General features: G+C 35.5%; 2 protein-coding genes across 6 annotated transcripts in view; one reads left to right on the top strand and one right to left on the bottom strand.

Annotated features, from left to right (window-relative positions):
* The window catches only part of TEX9 (testis expressed 9), a 205,103-nt gene extending 199,182 nt beyond the window's left edge, over positions 1 to 5,921 (top strand). For all 4 annotated transcript variants that reach the window (XM_027067321.2, XM_053223987.1, XM_015078710.3 and 1 more), the window contains 2 exons: positions 4,782 to 4,916; positions 5,540 to 5,921. In XM_027067321.2, the coding sequence (XP_026923122.2) occupies positions 4,782 to 4,916; positions 5,540 to 5,614 (210 nt within the window). In that variant the 3' untranslated portion in view covers positions 5,615 to 5,921. The remainder of the gene's footprint in view (positions 1 to 4,781; positions 4,917 to 5,539) is intronic.
* A 216-nt stretch (positions 5,922 to 6,137) lies between these two features.
* The window catches only part of MNS1 (meiosis specific nuclear structural 1), a 93,019-nt gene continuing 80,914 nt past the window's right edge, over positions 6,138 to 18,242 (bottom strand). For both annotated transcript variants that reach the window (XM_027067320.2, XM_053223985.1), the window contains 3 exons: positions 14,050 to 14,307; positions 8,072 to 8,197; positions 6,138 to 6,438 (listed from right to left, as the gene is read on the bottom strand). In XM_027067320.2, coding sequence (XP_026923121.1) covers positions 6,346 to 6,438; positions 8,072 to 8,197; positions 14,050 to 14,307 — 477 coding nt within the window. In that variant the 3' untranslated portion in view covers positions 6,138 to 6,345. The remainder of the gene's footprint in view (positions 6,439 to 8,071; positions 8,198 to 14,049; positions 14,308 to 18,242) is intronic.

Raw genomic sequence — 18,242 nt, 5'->3', positions numbered from 1 at the left:
TTTCTTCTAATAGTTTAATAATTTTAGGGTTTACATTTAGGTCTTTAACCAAACTTGAGTCAATTTTTGTAGATAGTATGATATAGAGGTACAGGCTCATTATTTTGCTTGGAGATACCAAGTTTCCAAGTACAGTGTGTTAAAGAGGATGTCCGTTCCCAGGGAATGGTCTTGGCACTGTTGTCAATATAATTATTTGTCCTTATGTGTTTATTTCTGGGCATTCTGTTCCATTGGTCTATGTCTTTTATGAAGGTATCACATTGCTTTGATCACTGTAGCTTTGTAATAAGTTTTGAAATCCAGAAGTATGAGACCTCCAACTTTGTTATTCATTTCAGGATTGTTTGACTATTTATATCCTTTTGAGATTCCATATGAATATTAGGATGGATATTTCCATTTCTGTAAAAAAACACAGTTGGGATTTTGATAGAGATGACATTGAATCTATAAATATCTTTTGGGTAGTATTGGCATCATAAAAATATTAAGTCTTTCCAATCCACAAACACAGAATATCTGTCCATTTATTTGGATTTAAATACTTTCAGCAGTTTTCAAGTTTTCAGTGTAAAAGTCTTTCATCTTGGTTATGTTTATTACTAAGTATTGTATTCTTTTGAATACAATGGTTATTGTATGGTTACAATACAATGGTTATTGTACAATGGTTATTTCTTTTTAGGAATATTCATTGTTAGTATATAAAACATAACTGATTTTGTGTATTGATTCTGTAACTTGCAGCTTTACCAAATGAATTTATTCTTAATAGTTTTCTTGTAGAATCTTTAGGGTTTTCCACATACACGTGTTATCTGTGAACAGGAATAATGTTTCTTCTTCTTCTTTTTTTTAATTTGGATGCCTTTTATTATTTTTCTTCCCTGGATGCTCTGACCAAGACTTCCAGTACTATGTTGGATAAAGTGGCAAAAGCAGGTATCCTTGTCTTGTTCTTGATAATGGAGTAAAAGCTTCTGGTCTTTTACCACTGAGTATATTAGCTGTGGGCTTTTCACGTGGGGCTTTTATTATGTTGAAGTAGGATCATTGTTCCTTGTCTGTTTCATGTTTTTTTAACATGAAAGCGTGTTTAATCTTCTCAAATCCTTTTTTGACATCATTTAAGAGGATTGTGTGTTTCTTTCATTGTGTTAATGTGAAGTGTTACATTGATTGATTTTCATTATGTTGAACCATCCTTGCTTCCAGGAATATATCCCCCTTGGTCATTCTGTACAGTCCTTTTCATGTACTGTGGAATTGTGTGCTATTATTTTGTTGAGGATTTTCACGTAAGTATTTGTGAGGGATATAGGTCTGTAGTTTTTTTGTTGTATTTTTGTCTGGCTTTGGTATTAGGCTGATGCTGTCTTCATAGAATGAGTTTGGAAGTGTTTTGTTCTCTTCAGTTTGGGTAAAGAATTTAAAGATGGTTCATGTTCTTTTTTTTTTTAATATTTGGTAGAATTCACCAGTGAAGCCATCTAGTTCAGGGATTTCCTTGTTAAAAGGTTTCTGAATAGGGATTTCCTTATTAAAAGGTTTTTGAATACTCCTTCAATCTCCTAACTAGGTACAGATTTATTTGGATTTCCTGAACTGATTTTGTATTTATCATTCAGTTTTAGTAGATTGGGAATGTCTAGGAATTTGTTTCATCTAGGTTATCCAATTTATTGGTGTACCACTGTTCATAGTATTCTCTTATCTTCTGTATTTCTGGGATATCAGTTGTAATGTCTACTCTCCCATTAATTTAAAATCTTCCAAAAATAATAAATAAATAAATAATAAAATCTCCCAAAATGGGGGCACCTGGGTGACTCAGTTGGTTAAACGTCTTCACCTAGGTCATGATCTCACGGTTTGTGAGTTTGAGCTCACGTTGGGCTCTGTGCTGACAGCTCAGAACCTGAAGCTTGCTTCTGATTCTGTTTCCCTTGCTTTCTGCCCCTCCCCCACTTGCACTCTCTTGTAAACGTTAAAAAAAAATTAAAAAATAAAATCTTCCAAAATGGCTTTGTTTCTGTAAAATCAGTTGCAATATCCCCTTTTTCATTTTTGTTATTATTATTTTTTTGAGAGTGAGCAAACATGAGCAGGGGAGGGGCAGAGGGAGAGAGAGAAGTTTAAGTAGACTCCATGCCCAGTGCAGGGCCCAATGTGGGACTTGATCTCCCAAGCATGAGATCATGACCTGAGCCGAGATCATGAGTCAGACACTTAACAGACTGAGCCACCCAGGTGACTCTTGCTTTCATTTCTCATGTTAGTTGAGTCATCGTGTTTTTTTTTTTTTAGTCTAGGTAAAGGTTAGTCAATTTTATTGATCTTAACAAAGAATGAACTCTTGGTTTCATGGATTTTTCTCTACTGTTTTTTTATTCTCTATTTCATTTATCTCTGCTCTAAGCTTTATTTTCTATTTTCAACTAGCTTTGGGTTTAGTTCTCTAGTTATAGTGAGATTGTTGATTTGAGATATCTTCTTTTTTTAAGGTAAGCATTTATAGCTATACATTTCATTTTCCCCTTAGCACTGCTCTCACTGCATCCTATAACTTTTGTTATATTGGGTTTTCTTGGTCATTTATCCGAAGATATTTTTCTAATTTCTCTTGTGATTTCTTCTTTGACCCATTGGTTGTTTAAAAGTATGTTAATTCCCACGTATTTATGGATTTTCCATTTTCCTTCTGCTATTGATTTCTAGTTTCATTTCACTGTGAACAGGAAAGACACTTTGGTTTCAATCTTATAAAATTTCCTAAGACTTGTTTGTGGCCTAAAATGGTCTATTTTGGAAAATGTTTCGTGTGCACTTAAGAAAAATAGATATTCTGCTTTTCTTGGGTGTAATGTTCTAATATGTCTTTTGGGTCCAGTTGGTCTTTAGGGTTGTTCAAGTACTGTTTTTATTGCTCTTCTTTCTGGTTCTATCCATTATTCTAAGTGGGGTATTGAAGTCTACTGTAACTGTAGAGCGGTTCTTTTTCTCCCACCAATTCTGTCCATGTTTGCTTCATATATTTAGGAACTCATGTTGGGTGCATATATAATTGTTATAGCTCCTTGGTGAATTGAGCCTTTTATTATTATATAATGGCCTTTTTTTGGTCTCTCGTACCTGTTTTGACTAAAAGTCTATTTTGTCTGGTATTATTGTAGCTACCTCCATCCTCTTGTGGTTACCATTTGCATGGATTATCTTTTTCCATCCTTTCATTTTCAATCTGTGTATGTCCTTAGATCTAAAGTGAGTCTTTTGTAGACAGTATATACTTGATCTTGTTTTTTAAATCCAATCTATGGGGACTTTAATTCACTTACATTTCAAGTTATTAGTGATGGGGAAGAAATTCCTGCTACCATTTTGTATTATTTTCTATATGTCTTAAAGCTCTTTTTGTCATTTAAACATCTTAATTTCCTAGGAGTCTCAGCCCTCCTGCTTCTCAGGGCCTTAGATGTTGTATTTTATTCCTCTGCCCATAATCTCTTGCCCTTAGGCATTCATGGTTCTGCAGACCCCCAGTAGCCCTCAGGTGTAGCACTTCCCATCAGTGCTCTGAGTCAGGCAAGACAGTCCCTCAAGCAATCCTCAGACAAGTCAGAACATCACAAGTAAGTTCCACTCTTTTTTCCATGAATTTAGAGGCTTCTTTTTTCCACTAGGCCAAGAGAGTAAGGGGAAAGGGTGAGCATAAAGGCCATAAAGTTTCCTATCATTTTGAATGTGACTTTTTGTTGGTTAGGTGTTTGGTTGTTACTGCTGCTTAATTGGCTTCTAGAGTTCTCATGTTACATTGGGGAGTATATTGTATCTTCAGTGTTTCTCTGTGTATTTGTTGGGGGGAGAAGGGTCTGGAGCTTCCTAATCTTGGTGATATCACTGTCAATTATCTTTTACAGAGATTTATTTTGAAAGAAAAAGTCTAATATTCTATTATTTCTGGTACTTTTTTATGTGTATGTAGATTCAGATTTCCTTCTGGTATCATTGTCCTTTTGCATGAAAGACTTCCTTTAATATTTCTTTAAGATCTTCCTATACTTAAATAAATTCTACTGACCTGTCTTAAAGCTCACAGATATTTTTTCTACACTGTCCAAATTGCTGCAGAGCTCATTCAGGTAATTTTTGCCAAGATTACAAACTCTGCCTTGTCAGACCACTGGCTGAATTCTCTGCCCAGCTCTCTAGACCACAGCTCTTGCCTTTCATGTGGCCTTTCCTAGGGGTCTCACTCTGCACGTGGGCTATCTAGGTAACTGCCAAGGATTTGAGGGAATTTTGAGGGCTCTTTTCTTTCCAGGATTTGCCACCTGGAAATTTCTACCACCCTGGCAACCCTGCTCTTTCATTCCTCAGCCCAGTAAAACTACTTTTTCCTTGAGGTCTATCTCCTGTGAACCCATTAAGTGGAAAGTGCTCTCAGAAGCCAGTTGAATATGGACCTCAGTCAGTTTATTTCCCTTTTTTCAAGGATCATATCATCTCCACTTTCTGCTTACTATTGATTACTCATCTGTGCCTTCAAATATGTTATTGTTACCCTCAGAAGAGTTTGGTCCATTATAAGTTACTCTGCCACTACTGGAATTAGAACTGAATTATATTTAAAATGCTTAAAATGTATGAGTTATCAAAGTCAGTTTTTCAGTAATGCAAAGAAGATTTACAAAAATTTTATATTTTAAAGGTAGTTATTACAAAGTGACTATAGTCTTTATAATTTGAAGACTATATGGGATTTGTTTTTCCTTGTGCAGGATATAGCCAATGAAGACCACAAAAAAATTGAAGCATTAAAGTCTGAAAACAAGAAGCTAGAAAAACAAAAAGGAGAATTAATGATAGGGTTCAAGAAGCAGTTAAAATTAATTGATGTTTTAAAAAGGCAGAAGGTGAGTCTATTCTAAAAAAAACAGTTAAATTGTAGATATTTTTAGATGTATTTGATATGCTTAGGTACAAAATTTTACCTATAGAACATACATAATAAGATTTCTACATAACATGTCATCCAAGCAAATGGATATTTTCAGGGAGATAAATTAGTAATGTGGAAAATGGGACTGGTAAATACAGTATGGGTACTCCCTAATGACAGAAAGTATATACAAGAGTATAATATACTATTATCTTATTGGATTGGTTTGCCTCTTTAAACACGGAAGAGTGAAAATGGATTCCAAATCACTCTTCCCTTCTCTACACATGAATTACCTGGTGGTGAGAAGATTCGAAGCCATGGCTCTGCCACTTTCCCTTTTTGCAAAGGTTACGTATTAAAATACTACTGAAGTGTTCTCTCAACAGGTTGATTCAGTAACCACCATGGACAAATAGGCTTTTACAGGCTGACCCTTAAATGTAATTATTTCAGATATGTTTATTGGAATTAGAGTACACATTCCAACAGAGCTTATCATTTGATAGCATATTTATATACACATTTTTATCAACTGCGTGTTGTCCTGTGGTCTACTCTTAATGCTAAAACAATATTGATTTGTTACAAACACAGATGCATATTGAAGCTGCCAAGATGCTGTCTTTCACTGAAGAGGAATTTATGAAGGCACTTGAATGGGGAAACTGATAAGTGACCTACTTTAATTAGTCTGTATAACTGACTGTGTGCCCCATATACATTTTATTTAAAGTTTTAATGATTTATTTTTACTCTTTATAAATAATTAAGATATTTGATAATGAAATCAAAGCAATTGCAACAAATTCCCTGTTTAGATTTGGGGTGGATACAAAATTATTAGAAAATTGTGAGCCACTTGCTCTTTTATATAAAGTATTTTATGCTCTGGTGATTTAGCTCTAGTTAATAAAAACAGTACTAGCACATAAACTGTCATTTAAGTTCTTATTGACAATAAACCACTTTGAAATTCCTCACTCTTTACTATTCTTTTCCCTTATAGTAGAAAGAAAAAGATACTTTCCCTAAACACAAAGAACAAGCTCTGAGCAGGACGAGTAGTATGGAAAAGTTAGTCTCCTGGGTTTGGCTGTATTGTATTTATATAAAGGAAATGTTGTAATGTGGTGTGTAACTCAGCTCTTCAAATTATCAGTACAAGAACAAGAATTTGACTAATAGCAATTAATTTTATAGATAAAAAATATTCTGCAATTTAATTTTATCAGAAAACAAATATTTTCTTATAGATAATTGTTTACAAATGATGAAATACAGAGTTGCTTTAGAAAATCCAAATAGATTATGGATTCTATCACTGACCTGTGAAACAAAAGTCACACTGACATCTAGTGGTGAAAACAAAACAATCCAGGTTTTACCAAATCTTGATGGTATCACTTCTCTTCACAAATTTCGCTCCTGTTCTGATATACTTTTCTAAACTCTTCACCAAGCATATCGATATCATCCTCCTTTTTAAATACTCCCTACAGGAAAAATATTTTGTGAGTTACTTCAAATGCCAGAATATTTAACTAAATGCTTCTAAGACTAACATATAGACTACAAAAATTTGTAAAGTTATCTCCAAGATAATGAAATCTATTTCATAGGTTTACAAATAATATCACTAGTCTCTGAAAATTATTACTCTATGTATAATGAAATCTTTGACCTGATTTCCTGATTTATTTATCAGCTCCAGTATAGGAATTTGTAATAGGAATCTGGAATTCTATTTTACTACCTCAGGTACCACTGCTTGGATTGGCTGAATGAGAATTTCATAAGGTATGAGAGCAGAGTTAAGAGACTGAGCTTTGCCACATTCATGCGTGGGATTGGCTCTCACCTCCATTCTATGGTTGATCAGCAAACATTGTCTTGCAGGAAAGACTCCAGGTTTGGAGTTACATGCCCTTTAAGCAAGCCCTTTGAAATTCTTGATGCTTTTATTTACTTTTCTTTTCCTTATAGTACACAATAAAAGGCTCTTAAATATTTACTTATGTAATTTAAAGGAGCTAAAGAATAATTTAGGTCATTTAGGGCCATTAGGACCTAAAAGATTAAAATCATTTTGGCAGAACAGGTTTGTTAGACTCTCCCTATCTCCACATTTTTTTCCTTTTAAAAGTATCTAAACTGAGATTCTCCAGAATTTATAGTCTAATTTTTTTGAAATGAATTTCTTATAGCTTTTGTCAGTGTATCATTTCATATTCATTAATCCAATCAGCCAATTAGACTATAACATCCTGTGGACAAGCAATAATTACTCATATATTTCCCTTTCTCTTTCCTTAGCACTGGACTGAACCCAAAATAAGCACTTTATTCTTCCAATGGAATAAAATATCAAATGACATTTCTATTTGAATGTTGTAAATTTTATTTACATGAGTCCAGATGTTTATGGGGCTTAGGAAAATCCATTGTTACTTCATTTATAGTCAGAATGTATCCCACTTATACATGAAAATCTGTTACCTTCTGGAAGTACTTTTAAAAATAGATTACTTAGTACCTACTTATAACCTCCCATTATACAGCAGCTCTGTCTCGGACTCGGTTCAAGCATGTGTCTGTTATCAGTGTTACCAATTACAAGAGTTTCCTGTACAAAAAGTATCACAGTTGCTTTAGGGTAGTTTAGTTTTAGGCTTCCTACACCAAAAGGGAAAAAGAACTTCTAAAATTTAAATTCAGTAAATCTAGCTCCTACTTTAAAAATGTGCCAAGATTTGGGGCACCTGGGTGGCTCAGTCAGTTAAGCTTCTGACTTTAGCTCAAGTCATGCTCTCACAGTCCATGAGTTCAAGCACCAAGTCAGGCTCTGTGTGGACAGCTCAGAGCCTGGAGCCTGCTTCAGATTCTGTGTCTCCTTTCTCTCTGACTCTTTGCTGCTTGTACTCTGTCTCTCTCTCAAAAATAAACATTAAGAAAAAAGAAAAAAAATGTGCCAAGACCAACTCTAATTTTAGAGACAGATGTTCAATGACTGCCTCCGATCCCACTGCTGCTTTGTAACAGCCACAAGTAAGTGAAACCCAGGCCCTCTGTTTTTTTCCCCATTATTAGAGTTTAGGAAGATTATACCTTGAATTAAATCTCACTTACTTTAGGAAGATATCCTAGTAATTTTGTAGCATGTTCTTTGAGAAGTTTTAGTCTTTCTTCTTCAATAATTGTATTAATACATCCTTGTCGTCTTTGCTGCAACTGCCATTCTTCCAGTTCACGTTGCTGGAAATGTAAATGAAATTTTATTGTCACAGAATACATTAATATTTTAAGAAGTCGTCAAATAAAGCCATCTTGCAGTGGATTAGATAAAATTGAACTATTTTTTACACTAACTTCAGAAAATATTATGTAGTATATATATCTTTTATATTTATTATATATACACAAATCTCTTTTTTACAGTCACTATTCCCTTAAGGATACAAAAAAACAGGCATGGCTGGGATTTTAGGGAGGCAAGTATATGTCTTCAGGACAGTATCTTCATCACCAAGTAAAAAATGTACAAAGAAGGGACTTCCTAATTAATTCAAATATTTATGTAATGTTTACCATATGCCAATTGCTGAAGGCAGCTTTCAGTGTAAAACAAAACCAAAAACTGGATGAAACAGAATAGGGATATCTAAAAGATAAATATTTCCATGTATGTTAAAAATTTTAAGAGCCCATATGAAGCACAGGAGTAGCAGCAAGAGTTCTAACAGGAGAACCAGTGTTTCTCAGGCAACAGTTCTGAATGCTCTCATGTAACCGCACCAAAATTCTGTGCCACATGCTATGGAAGAGATGGACAGTTTTAAAAGTTTTAGGGCTTAAAAGAACTCTTACAGCGTTGTATCCAAATAATCTCTTGGAAAGGGAAGGGTGCTAAAGGCAGGCCACTGAAGTAGTGATGAATTCCTACATAGAATTAAAGTAGTATTAATGTTGAGCTGGTCTGTGCAATAAGTAGTTTCCTAGGGTCACAATTTCTTCAAAACTCTTCATAGTTACCAAATAAAGATAAAGAAGGATGCTAGGACACAGCCATATCCAATGCCACTTAAGCCTTTAATGGCTTCTAATGAGACTATTTTGTCTACTATGATATTACCTTATTTGCATTACAGAATCAGAAGAAGCATTGGTAGCTGAGAAAAGACACTCTCTACCCATCTTGTTATTGAATCAAAGAGTTGAGTGGCTCTTACTTATTTTCTAAGATGATATAAAGTTATAGAATCTGGCATGGAATCGTTATACCTGAATTTGTTTTGAGACTATATTTCTAAGGCTCCCTTATAATCATGTGTGATCACAACAGGACTTGGTTTCTGCCAATGGACTATAAGCAAAAGTGTCATATGGCAGATTCCAGGAATCAATCGTATACACCCACTTTGTCTCTCTTCAACTCTTCCATCTGCTACTTGAAACATGAAGGGTGAAGATCCAATTTAGACCATGGAGATAAAGGCTATAGGCTACAGAAGCCACAACTATCTATTATGCCACTATTAATTTGATGCTCTGTACCTGCAGCCAAACCTAATCCTAACTGATCTGTTCTTTATAAAAAGGAGATGCAAAAAAAATTCTGAAACATTGTGAGGAAAGGTCAGTTGTTAGATTTTTGTCCAATGATGTACGGTCTCTATTTGGGGTAGAATATAAGATTTCTCCACTTGGGATGTGGCAAACACATTAAATATTTATCCTAAAAAACACTTTCATAGTAAATTAGGGTAAATAGAAAGTATGAAACCAATTTGTCCATTTAGACAAACTCAATAGAGCTGGTATTAGGTAACTCTTTCCTGGGGAGTTTTATATTTTGTCTAACCATATGATTTTTTTAGAGGTAGACAGAATTGTAGTTACCTATTTAGGAATATATCTGAAATCTAAAAAAACAGAGTTAGAGCCTTATAGGATTAATGTGTTCCATGATCATGAAAATCCACCCTTGCTCTTGGGCAAGAAAAATGTGACCCAATCTCACAGACACTTTTAGCACACAGCTTTATATTAGGAATATTTACATTAGAAAAATAAGAAAATTAAGACATAAATTGTAGAAGTATCTACACTTTAGGTGGTTTTATGTGATTTCCATGTATAGTTGCCTTGCTAACTTTTCTAGGAGCTTTCTAATTAGCTCTGTAAGCCATGAGATGGGACGGTCTATCACTGTTTCTACCTCTTTCTACGCAAGGAGTATTCAACACCTTCTGATCATTTCAAGTCTTCTAATTTTCATCCTCCTTGACTGCTCTGCTTGTCTGACATTGTTGATCACCCTCCTTGATTCAACAAACATTTATTATTCACCACTTGTCAAGCAAAATGCTAGGTGCTTAAAGGTTAACCTTAAAGGTTAGAGTAGATCATGACTGATTTATATCAAAGGTAAGGAATTGGGATTTTATGCTGTAGGAATCCACTTAGGTTTAAGTACGAGGAGGACATAATGAATTTTTTAAGCCCATTATAACTAGTAGCAGATGGACTAGTCATATGGAGACCAGTAGATAACAATTTCAGTAGTCCACAGGAATGGTATTAAATGTCTGAACTAAGTTATTAAGAAATTGGATTTAAGACTTATTACTGAAATGAAGTCAATGGAATTTGGTGGCTGACTAAAAATTATTAGATAGGAATGGGGAAAAGTCCAGGATGATTTCAAAGTCATAGACTTGGGTAACTGACTGAATATGCTGTCTTTAACCAAGATTCAGGCTACAGAAACTGTAAAAAGTTTGTGTGGAATGTTCACTTTTGGAAACTAAATTCTAAGGCACCTACAAGATTTCCAACTATATCATTTAGACAGCTAGAAATATGGCATCAGAACAAAAGCATGAAATGAATAAGAATAGAAGAGACCTAAAAATTGAACTCCAAGTATCCCCACCCCCCGCCTCCCCACTTCATGGAGCATACAAAAAAAAGAGCTGACCTCGCTTGGTTTTCTGTGACTACAACCATCCAGATTCTCTTGCCTTTCTGACCATCTCTTGGTCTTGTCATTGTTTTTTTCCTCCTCCTTCTACTCCTAAATAAGAATGTTCGCTGAGACTCCATCATTGGCCCTCTGATTGTTTCTCATTATAATATATTCTTGGAATCTCTGTGTGCTAATTAATGCCAGATATGTATGTTTAGGAAAACTTGACCTAAGCTTTGCTCCTCTGAGTCAAGTGCCTTCAAGATATTTTCAATTTGTATTTCTATTTCAAGCCCAACATGATATAAACTGAAGTAACTATCTTTTTTCTCTGACTCAAAACATAACAGCACTTGGTATTCTTTGAGTTTCTCCTAGTTGAAACCTTGGAGTTATTTTGACTCCTTCCTCCAGTCTACCCTATACGATCCACCAACAAAACAAAACAAGACAAAACAAAATATACCAGTCTCATATTCCTTTAAAAATATTTAAACTCTTCCTTTCTTGCTTCTTCCATGCTTTGTTAACCTATTCTAGGTTCTCATCACCTCACTCTTGAATCACTACATTCTCTTCTTCCTAAGACCATGTTGTGATCACCAGTTTCCTATTGTATCATGTCTAAACTCCTCTGCCTATCACTCAAGTTTCTCATTGTGGGTAATTCCATATGCTGCCAACTTAGAATAGCCTTCTTCTGCTTTTATTCATCTTTTATGTATTTCCAGGAAAACCCACATAGTTCTGCCATAAATGCACAAGTGACCCATGAACAACACAGGTTTGAACTGCGTGGGTCCACTTACCTGCAGATTTTTTTCGGTAATATAATATGGTACCATAAAGATATTTTCTCTTACGATTTTCTTAATAAGATTATTTTCTCTAGCTACTTTATTATATGAATATAGTTTATAATATGTATATAAAATGTGTGCTAATTGACTTTTTAAAAATAAGATAATCTTTTTTATTTTTTTTATTTTATAGAGAGAACACAAGCTGGGGAGAGGGACAGAGGCGGGGAGAGGGAGAGGGAGTGGGGAGGAGGGAGAGAGGGAGGGAGAGAGAGAGAGAGAGAGAGAGAGAGAGAGAGAATATGAATATCTTAAGCAGGGCTCCATGCACAGCACAGAGCCCAATGTGGGACTCAGTGCCACAACCCTAGGATCATGACATGAGCTAAAATCAAGAGTCAGATGCTCAATTGACTGAGCCACCCAGGCACCCCATGTGCCAGTTGACTCTTCATGTTATCAGGAAGGCTTCTGGTCATCAGAAGTCCATTAGTTAAGTTTTGGAGGAGTCAAAAATTTTATGTGGATTTTTGACTGGGGTGGGGGTTGGGGGAGGTATCAGCACCCTTACTTATCCCCTGTGTTGTTCATGGGTCAACTGTACTGCACAATTGGTAAATTATAACTACCAAATTCTATAAATGTACACTGTACATTTAAGAAATGTATTATCAGTATAATTTTATATATAATTGAGTGTTTTGGGAATCTATACCCCATTTTTTGTACTACACTAGAAAGTACCAGAATTAACTTGTATTTATTTTGGTTCTCTCACCAATACTCAACAGAATGCCTAGCAGATCAGTATCTATTGATTACAAGAATATCCTGAGATTTCTTTCTGCCTACCCATACTGGAAAAGATCATCATTAGGATATCAATTAACTTAATTCCAGCTCTGCCACTTACTTGCTATAAAACCCCGACCTACCTAACACATAGAGTTGAAAGGTTAAGGTTATTTGCTTGAAATGAGCTTAGAATAGTTGAATGACATATGTAAAAGCTCAATAAATGTTAGTTGTTACACTACCACTTATATTAATTATTTTAAAATATTTACCCTATGCCTAATCTGTACTCTTCATATTTAGAGCGTTTATCTTTACAAAGCACTTATACGTTATCCTATTTGGTTCTTTTTTTTTTTTAATTTTTTTAATATTTATTTATTTTTGAAGGAAAGAGAGACACAGTGTGAGTGGGGGAGGGGCAGAAAGAGAGGGAGACACAGAATCTGAAGCAGGCTCCAGGCTCTGAGCTGTCAGCACAGAGCCTGACACGGGGCTCGAAATCACGAACCATGAGATCATGACCTGAGCCCAAGTCGGACGCTTAACCGACTGAGCCACCCAGGTGCCCCTCTTATTTGGTTCTTAAAGCACAACAATCTAGTGTGGCAGATTGACTTATAAAACTGAAATAATACTTAAAGATAAAATAGATAAATCAGTGTGTCCAAAGGCACAAACCTAGTTCCATCTCCAACTCTTAAATCCATATTTCCAACTAAGAAATCAACCCCTGGGGCCTCAAAATCAATGTGGACAAAATGGAATTATATACCCCCTTGAAATCTATTTTTCTTTGTTTTCTTTAGGACATCACCCACTCACTCACTGAAGATGGAAGCAATAGTATTATTTAGTGGTAGTAGCAGGCATAATCCTGCTCTCACCTCTCCAGACCCAACTAACTGGTCAGCAAGCCCCATCAAGTCTATCTCCCTAACATCTCTCACATGGCCCCCTTCTCTATTTGCACAGGCTTTCCCCACCTATCATGGACTGATGGTAGTAATGTCCTAACTGATCTCCCTGTCTCTGGTCTCACTCCAGGCAGTACCCCCAGTACCACTACTCAAGTCATCTTTCCAAGTGCAGATCTTATCAGATAGCTTTCTTAATTCTTCAGTGGGTTCCCCTGGATAAAGACCACCTTCCTTAAAATAGCATCCAGGGCACTCATGATCTGTGCCCTGTCTACCACACCAAGATGCCCATACCTGTATAATTATTGTCACGTGTACCTGACATATCTTTACAATGATTGTTTTTATATATTTTCTTTAACCAAGACGATAAAATAAAATCATAGATGTCATAGACTTAGCTGTACATGTTCTCAACACCAAACGGTGTCTAGCACATAGAAAGCATCAATAAATACATTCTAGATGCATAAATAAATGGTCAGAAAATGTCTATGCCATGTGACTAGTAAGCAGATATCTAACATCACCTGGCACATAAAAGGGTCTCAGTTAAATGCTGAGTGGATGAATAGATGAGCTGACTACTGTTCAGTGATAACAAAAATGAACACTTTTTCTTACTTTGTCTGCAAGGAACTGGTTGCGACGCTCTTCGATAAGCTTTTCCACAGCCCTCCTGTGTTCTAGCTGCTTCATTCTTTGCTTCTGAGCATTCATCAGTTCTATTCGATCATCCTCAGCAAGCTTAGCTAGCGTAGCTTTTCTAAAGGTCTCCTCTTCCTCTTTTGCAGCCTGGAGTACTAGTTCCTTCAGGGCCATTTGTTCTAGAAAATCTTGTTTCAACTCCTTTTGCTTTCTTAATTTCTCTTCTGCTTCCTCCTAAACAACAATCCGTATAAACATTGATTCAGTAACTGTTTCTTTACAACAGATTTATAAAGAAATGATGGATAGAGTTTGGTTAAGTGCAGTGTTACAATATGAAATAAAGCCTGAAAAATTAAGCCTTTTCAAGATAACACTTTCCCTCACCCTGTTAACACTAGTTGGATAAAGGACATGTTACTTTGGATTGCCTTCTTTTATTTTTAAATTTTAATTTGTATCTATTTTGAAAGGAGCTGACATAAAAACTTTTTTGCGTAACTGAGATCATTAAATCTGTGGTCTGTGAAATTTGTACCCACAAAGAATCATTCTAGAATCTTGCCTGAAATTATGATTCAAATTACTGGGAAATATTTTTCAGAATAATAATCTACAAGTGACAATCACAAGTTTTTCAGGAAAATTCAAATTTACCTGGAGCAGTTCAAATCTTTTCCTACAAGCTTTAATTTTCCTAACATTATGAAAAATTTCAAACATAACTGGAAAATAGAAGTTTACAGTGATCACTCATCTACCTAACACCTAGGTACTATTAGTAACATTTTACTATTTTTGCTTTATCATCTATCCAATTAGGACTGATACAATTCCTTCTCAACTGTAACCAGCCTTGCCTAATTCAAACACAATTTCCAGGAGGTAAGCCATATCCTCAAGGCAATCAAAATATTGCCTTAATAACAGCCGTTTGGTCAGGTTTCTTACAGGTAACAGAAGCTATAAGGGATTTACTATAGGCCAGCAGGTGGTATGAGAGAACTTCCAGGATGGCCAAGGAGCCAGCCACTGTCTTGGTTACCATCTGTCTTCGGTAGAGTTAACCATCATGGCTCAAAGTTACCATGATGGTAACTCTACCAAAACTACTCCCAAAGACCCAGTCTTCTACATGTGACTATGACCTCATTTTGCCCACTTCTATCTTCACACCTTGAGGTGGAGAGTAACTTGGAAGATAACCTAGGTCCTATGAAGAATTCTAGCTAAAAGAAATGTGGTTTTAACTTTATAGTTTTTATAACAAAGTAAGACAAAAAAGTATAGGAGTGGATTTTAAGCCACCCAATCTGGAATATCAGCTGTTTGTTCCACCTATTTGTTAATTATCTTGAATGTTCCACTTCTTTTTCTTCACTTACCTCTATCTAATCTGTTCAAAACCTACCTCCTCCAGAAAGTCACTCTAATTCATACATCTCTCTCTTTTGGGCCTCTGATACCATTTATTTTTCCCATCATTAATTTTACTTCAGATACATGCATTATCTCCTCACTAAAAATAAATTCCTAGAGGGCATATTATTTCTTATTATTTTATTTATCTTATATATTATTTTTCTTTGGGATGCTGGGCACAGTGTTTTTATGATATTATAGTTTGTGTTCATCTCTATGTATTATATATAGAAGTCAGAAGGCTCACTGAAGGCAGATATTGTCTCAGCTTTGAATTCCTCCAGAGTTTATCCTAATACCTTGCACACAAAAAATACACATAGAACCAAATGAACTGTTGACATTTCCTGGCATCCATCTCCCATACAAATTTTAGTTTAATCCAATCAACGGTAAAGACATCTGGCTAAAAATCAGGGAAATGTTAGCAAAACAAAACAAAACACCATTCACTGTATTTTTTTTCAACTAGAAAAATGTCCCTATACTCTTTGATATGCCTGGATCAGGAATATATATTAATGTAATATGAACTGCATAATTTTCCAAACTTTTCTACATTCTAAAGCCCATAATGTGGTTTGAGAAATAGCTGTTCACTGCAGGTTTGAAATAATTTGCTGAAAAAACTGCTTTGAGCCTGGAAACTTTTAGAGGTATCTTGGTCTGGGTTCTCCTCTGAAAGCATAATCTTACACAAATATTTGCGTATACATATTTTATGAGAGAGAGAGAGAGAGATCTCAGGAAGCAGCAGTGAGGGAAAAGCAGAGAGAAATAGGGAAGGGAGAAAAGTCAACACGTGGGTACATCACTGAACTGGTTACTATGTGGGCAAGTGTGGCTTAATCCTGCCAGAATCTTGTGAGGAATGCATGAAGCATCTTTCAGGTCTGTCCTCAAGGCTGACAGGAAGAAGCATTTATCCCTTAATTCCTGTCCATTGTTGGCTGAGGGATGCCTCAGAGGGTGTTCACACCCTGCCCCCACCAACAGCACCACCCATTAGGACACTGTCAAGCACAGTCAGTGTAAACCCTCACAAGTGTTCTCCACAGCTGTCACTGAAATTAGAGGTGAGGCTAAGAGGGTATGAGGCAGGGCACAGCAAGCTTTTCACATGGGATATATCCTTAGTAATCTTATTTTGGCTTTTTCTACATTTTTTGAAATCACTATACTTTTAATGCAGAAAATAGTACCATTAAGATTGTCCCATTTTATAAGTATACAATTGAATGACCGTTCATTATTTTCTAATCTTTTTTCTTTACAGACCTTTTAGTCTTTCTAGTTTTGTTTTTGCTTTCCTTTTTAGTATGTTTTTCCAGAGTAAAAGCTTTACCACTCAATACTAAATAATTGGATTAATTAATTCTAATAGGTTTTCCTGATTTTGGTAAATTTCCACTTCTATCTTTATCATTTCCTTCCATATTCTTGCCCCATACTTGAATTTGTATTGTTTTTCTAAGTTACTGAGTTGGCTGCCTGGATAATTTTTTCTAATATTTCTTGTTAAAAATTAATTGCCTCAACTTTAAGATACAAAACAGACGAACATAAGGGAAGGGAAGCAAAAATAATATAAAAACAGAGAGGGGGACAAAACATAAGAGACTCTTAAATATGGAAAACAGAGGGTTACTAGAGGGGTTGTGGGAGTGAGGATGGGCTAAATGGGTAAGGGGAATTAAGGAATCTACTCCTGAAATCATTGTTGCACAAATGCTAACTAATTTGGAGGTACATTAAAAAAATAAAATATAAAAAAAAATTTTTAAAAGATTAATTGCCTCAGAGATCAGTTTTATAAATCTGATAAGATTTTGATGTGTACTAATCTCATCCTCTAAATTACCTACAAATTTCCTCTTCAACCAATAATAACTGAAAATAATATTTGTAGATTTTCAGATAGAAGATGAAAATATTTGTCATAAATTTCTAGTGATGATAAATACCATTTCCCCTTGTATTATTCTGGTAAATTTTCTTTGGAAGTTTAATAGCTTTTAAAGTTATGTACTTCAGGGGCGCCTGGGTGGCTCAGTCAGTTAAGCATCGCCTTTTGGCTCAGGTCATGATCTCACAGTTTGTGAGTTTGAGCCCCACGTTGGGCTCTGTGCTGTCAGCTCAGAGACCGGAGCCTGCTTCAGATTCTGCGTCTCCCTCTCTCTCTCTGCCCTTCCCCTGCTTGCACTCTGTCTCTCTGTCTCTCAAAAATAAATAAAACATTAAAAAAATTTTAAAGTTATGTACTTCAATGCAATGTTACATAGAAGATTAAATGTTTATCCTGTAATACCCTCACCTCATTGTCAACTGTACCTTTCATCTGTGATATCTGGGATTCATTTGATGTTCTATCTATCTGATGCTAACCTTGCCTATTTGCTTCCCCTTGGTCCATGTATACCTGTTACACGTTCATCCATCATTTCATTCTTTTTTGGGTAATTTGATATGAACGGGAGAGGGGCAGATAGAGAGGGAGACACAGAATCAGAAGTAGGCTCCAGGCTCTAAGCTGTCAGCACAGAGCCCAACGTGGAGCTTGAACCCACGAACCACAAGATCACGACCTGAGCCGAAGTCGGACACTTAACCAACTGAGCCACCCAGATGCTCCTATATTTACATTCTCACATGCAGTAATCATTAAGAATATACACCCAACAGGGTTTTGATATCAATACATGGTAACTATTTCCTCCTCACTGATGAAAAAGTTTATCTAAAATGAT

Source organism: Acinonyx jubatus, chromosome B3 (assembly GCF_027475565.1).
Source record: "Acinonyx jubatus isolate Ajub_Pintada_27869175 chromosome B3, VMU_Ajub_asm_v1.0, whole genome shotgun sequence".
Classification (NCBI taxonomy): domain Eukaryota; kingdom Metazoa; phylum Chordata; class Mammalia; order Carnivora; family Felidae; genus Acinonyx; species Acinonyx jubatus.
This window is presented reverse-complemented; position numbering and strand designations above follow the sequence as displayed.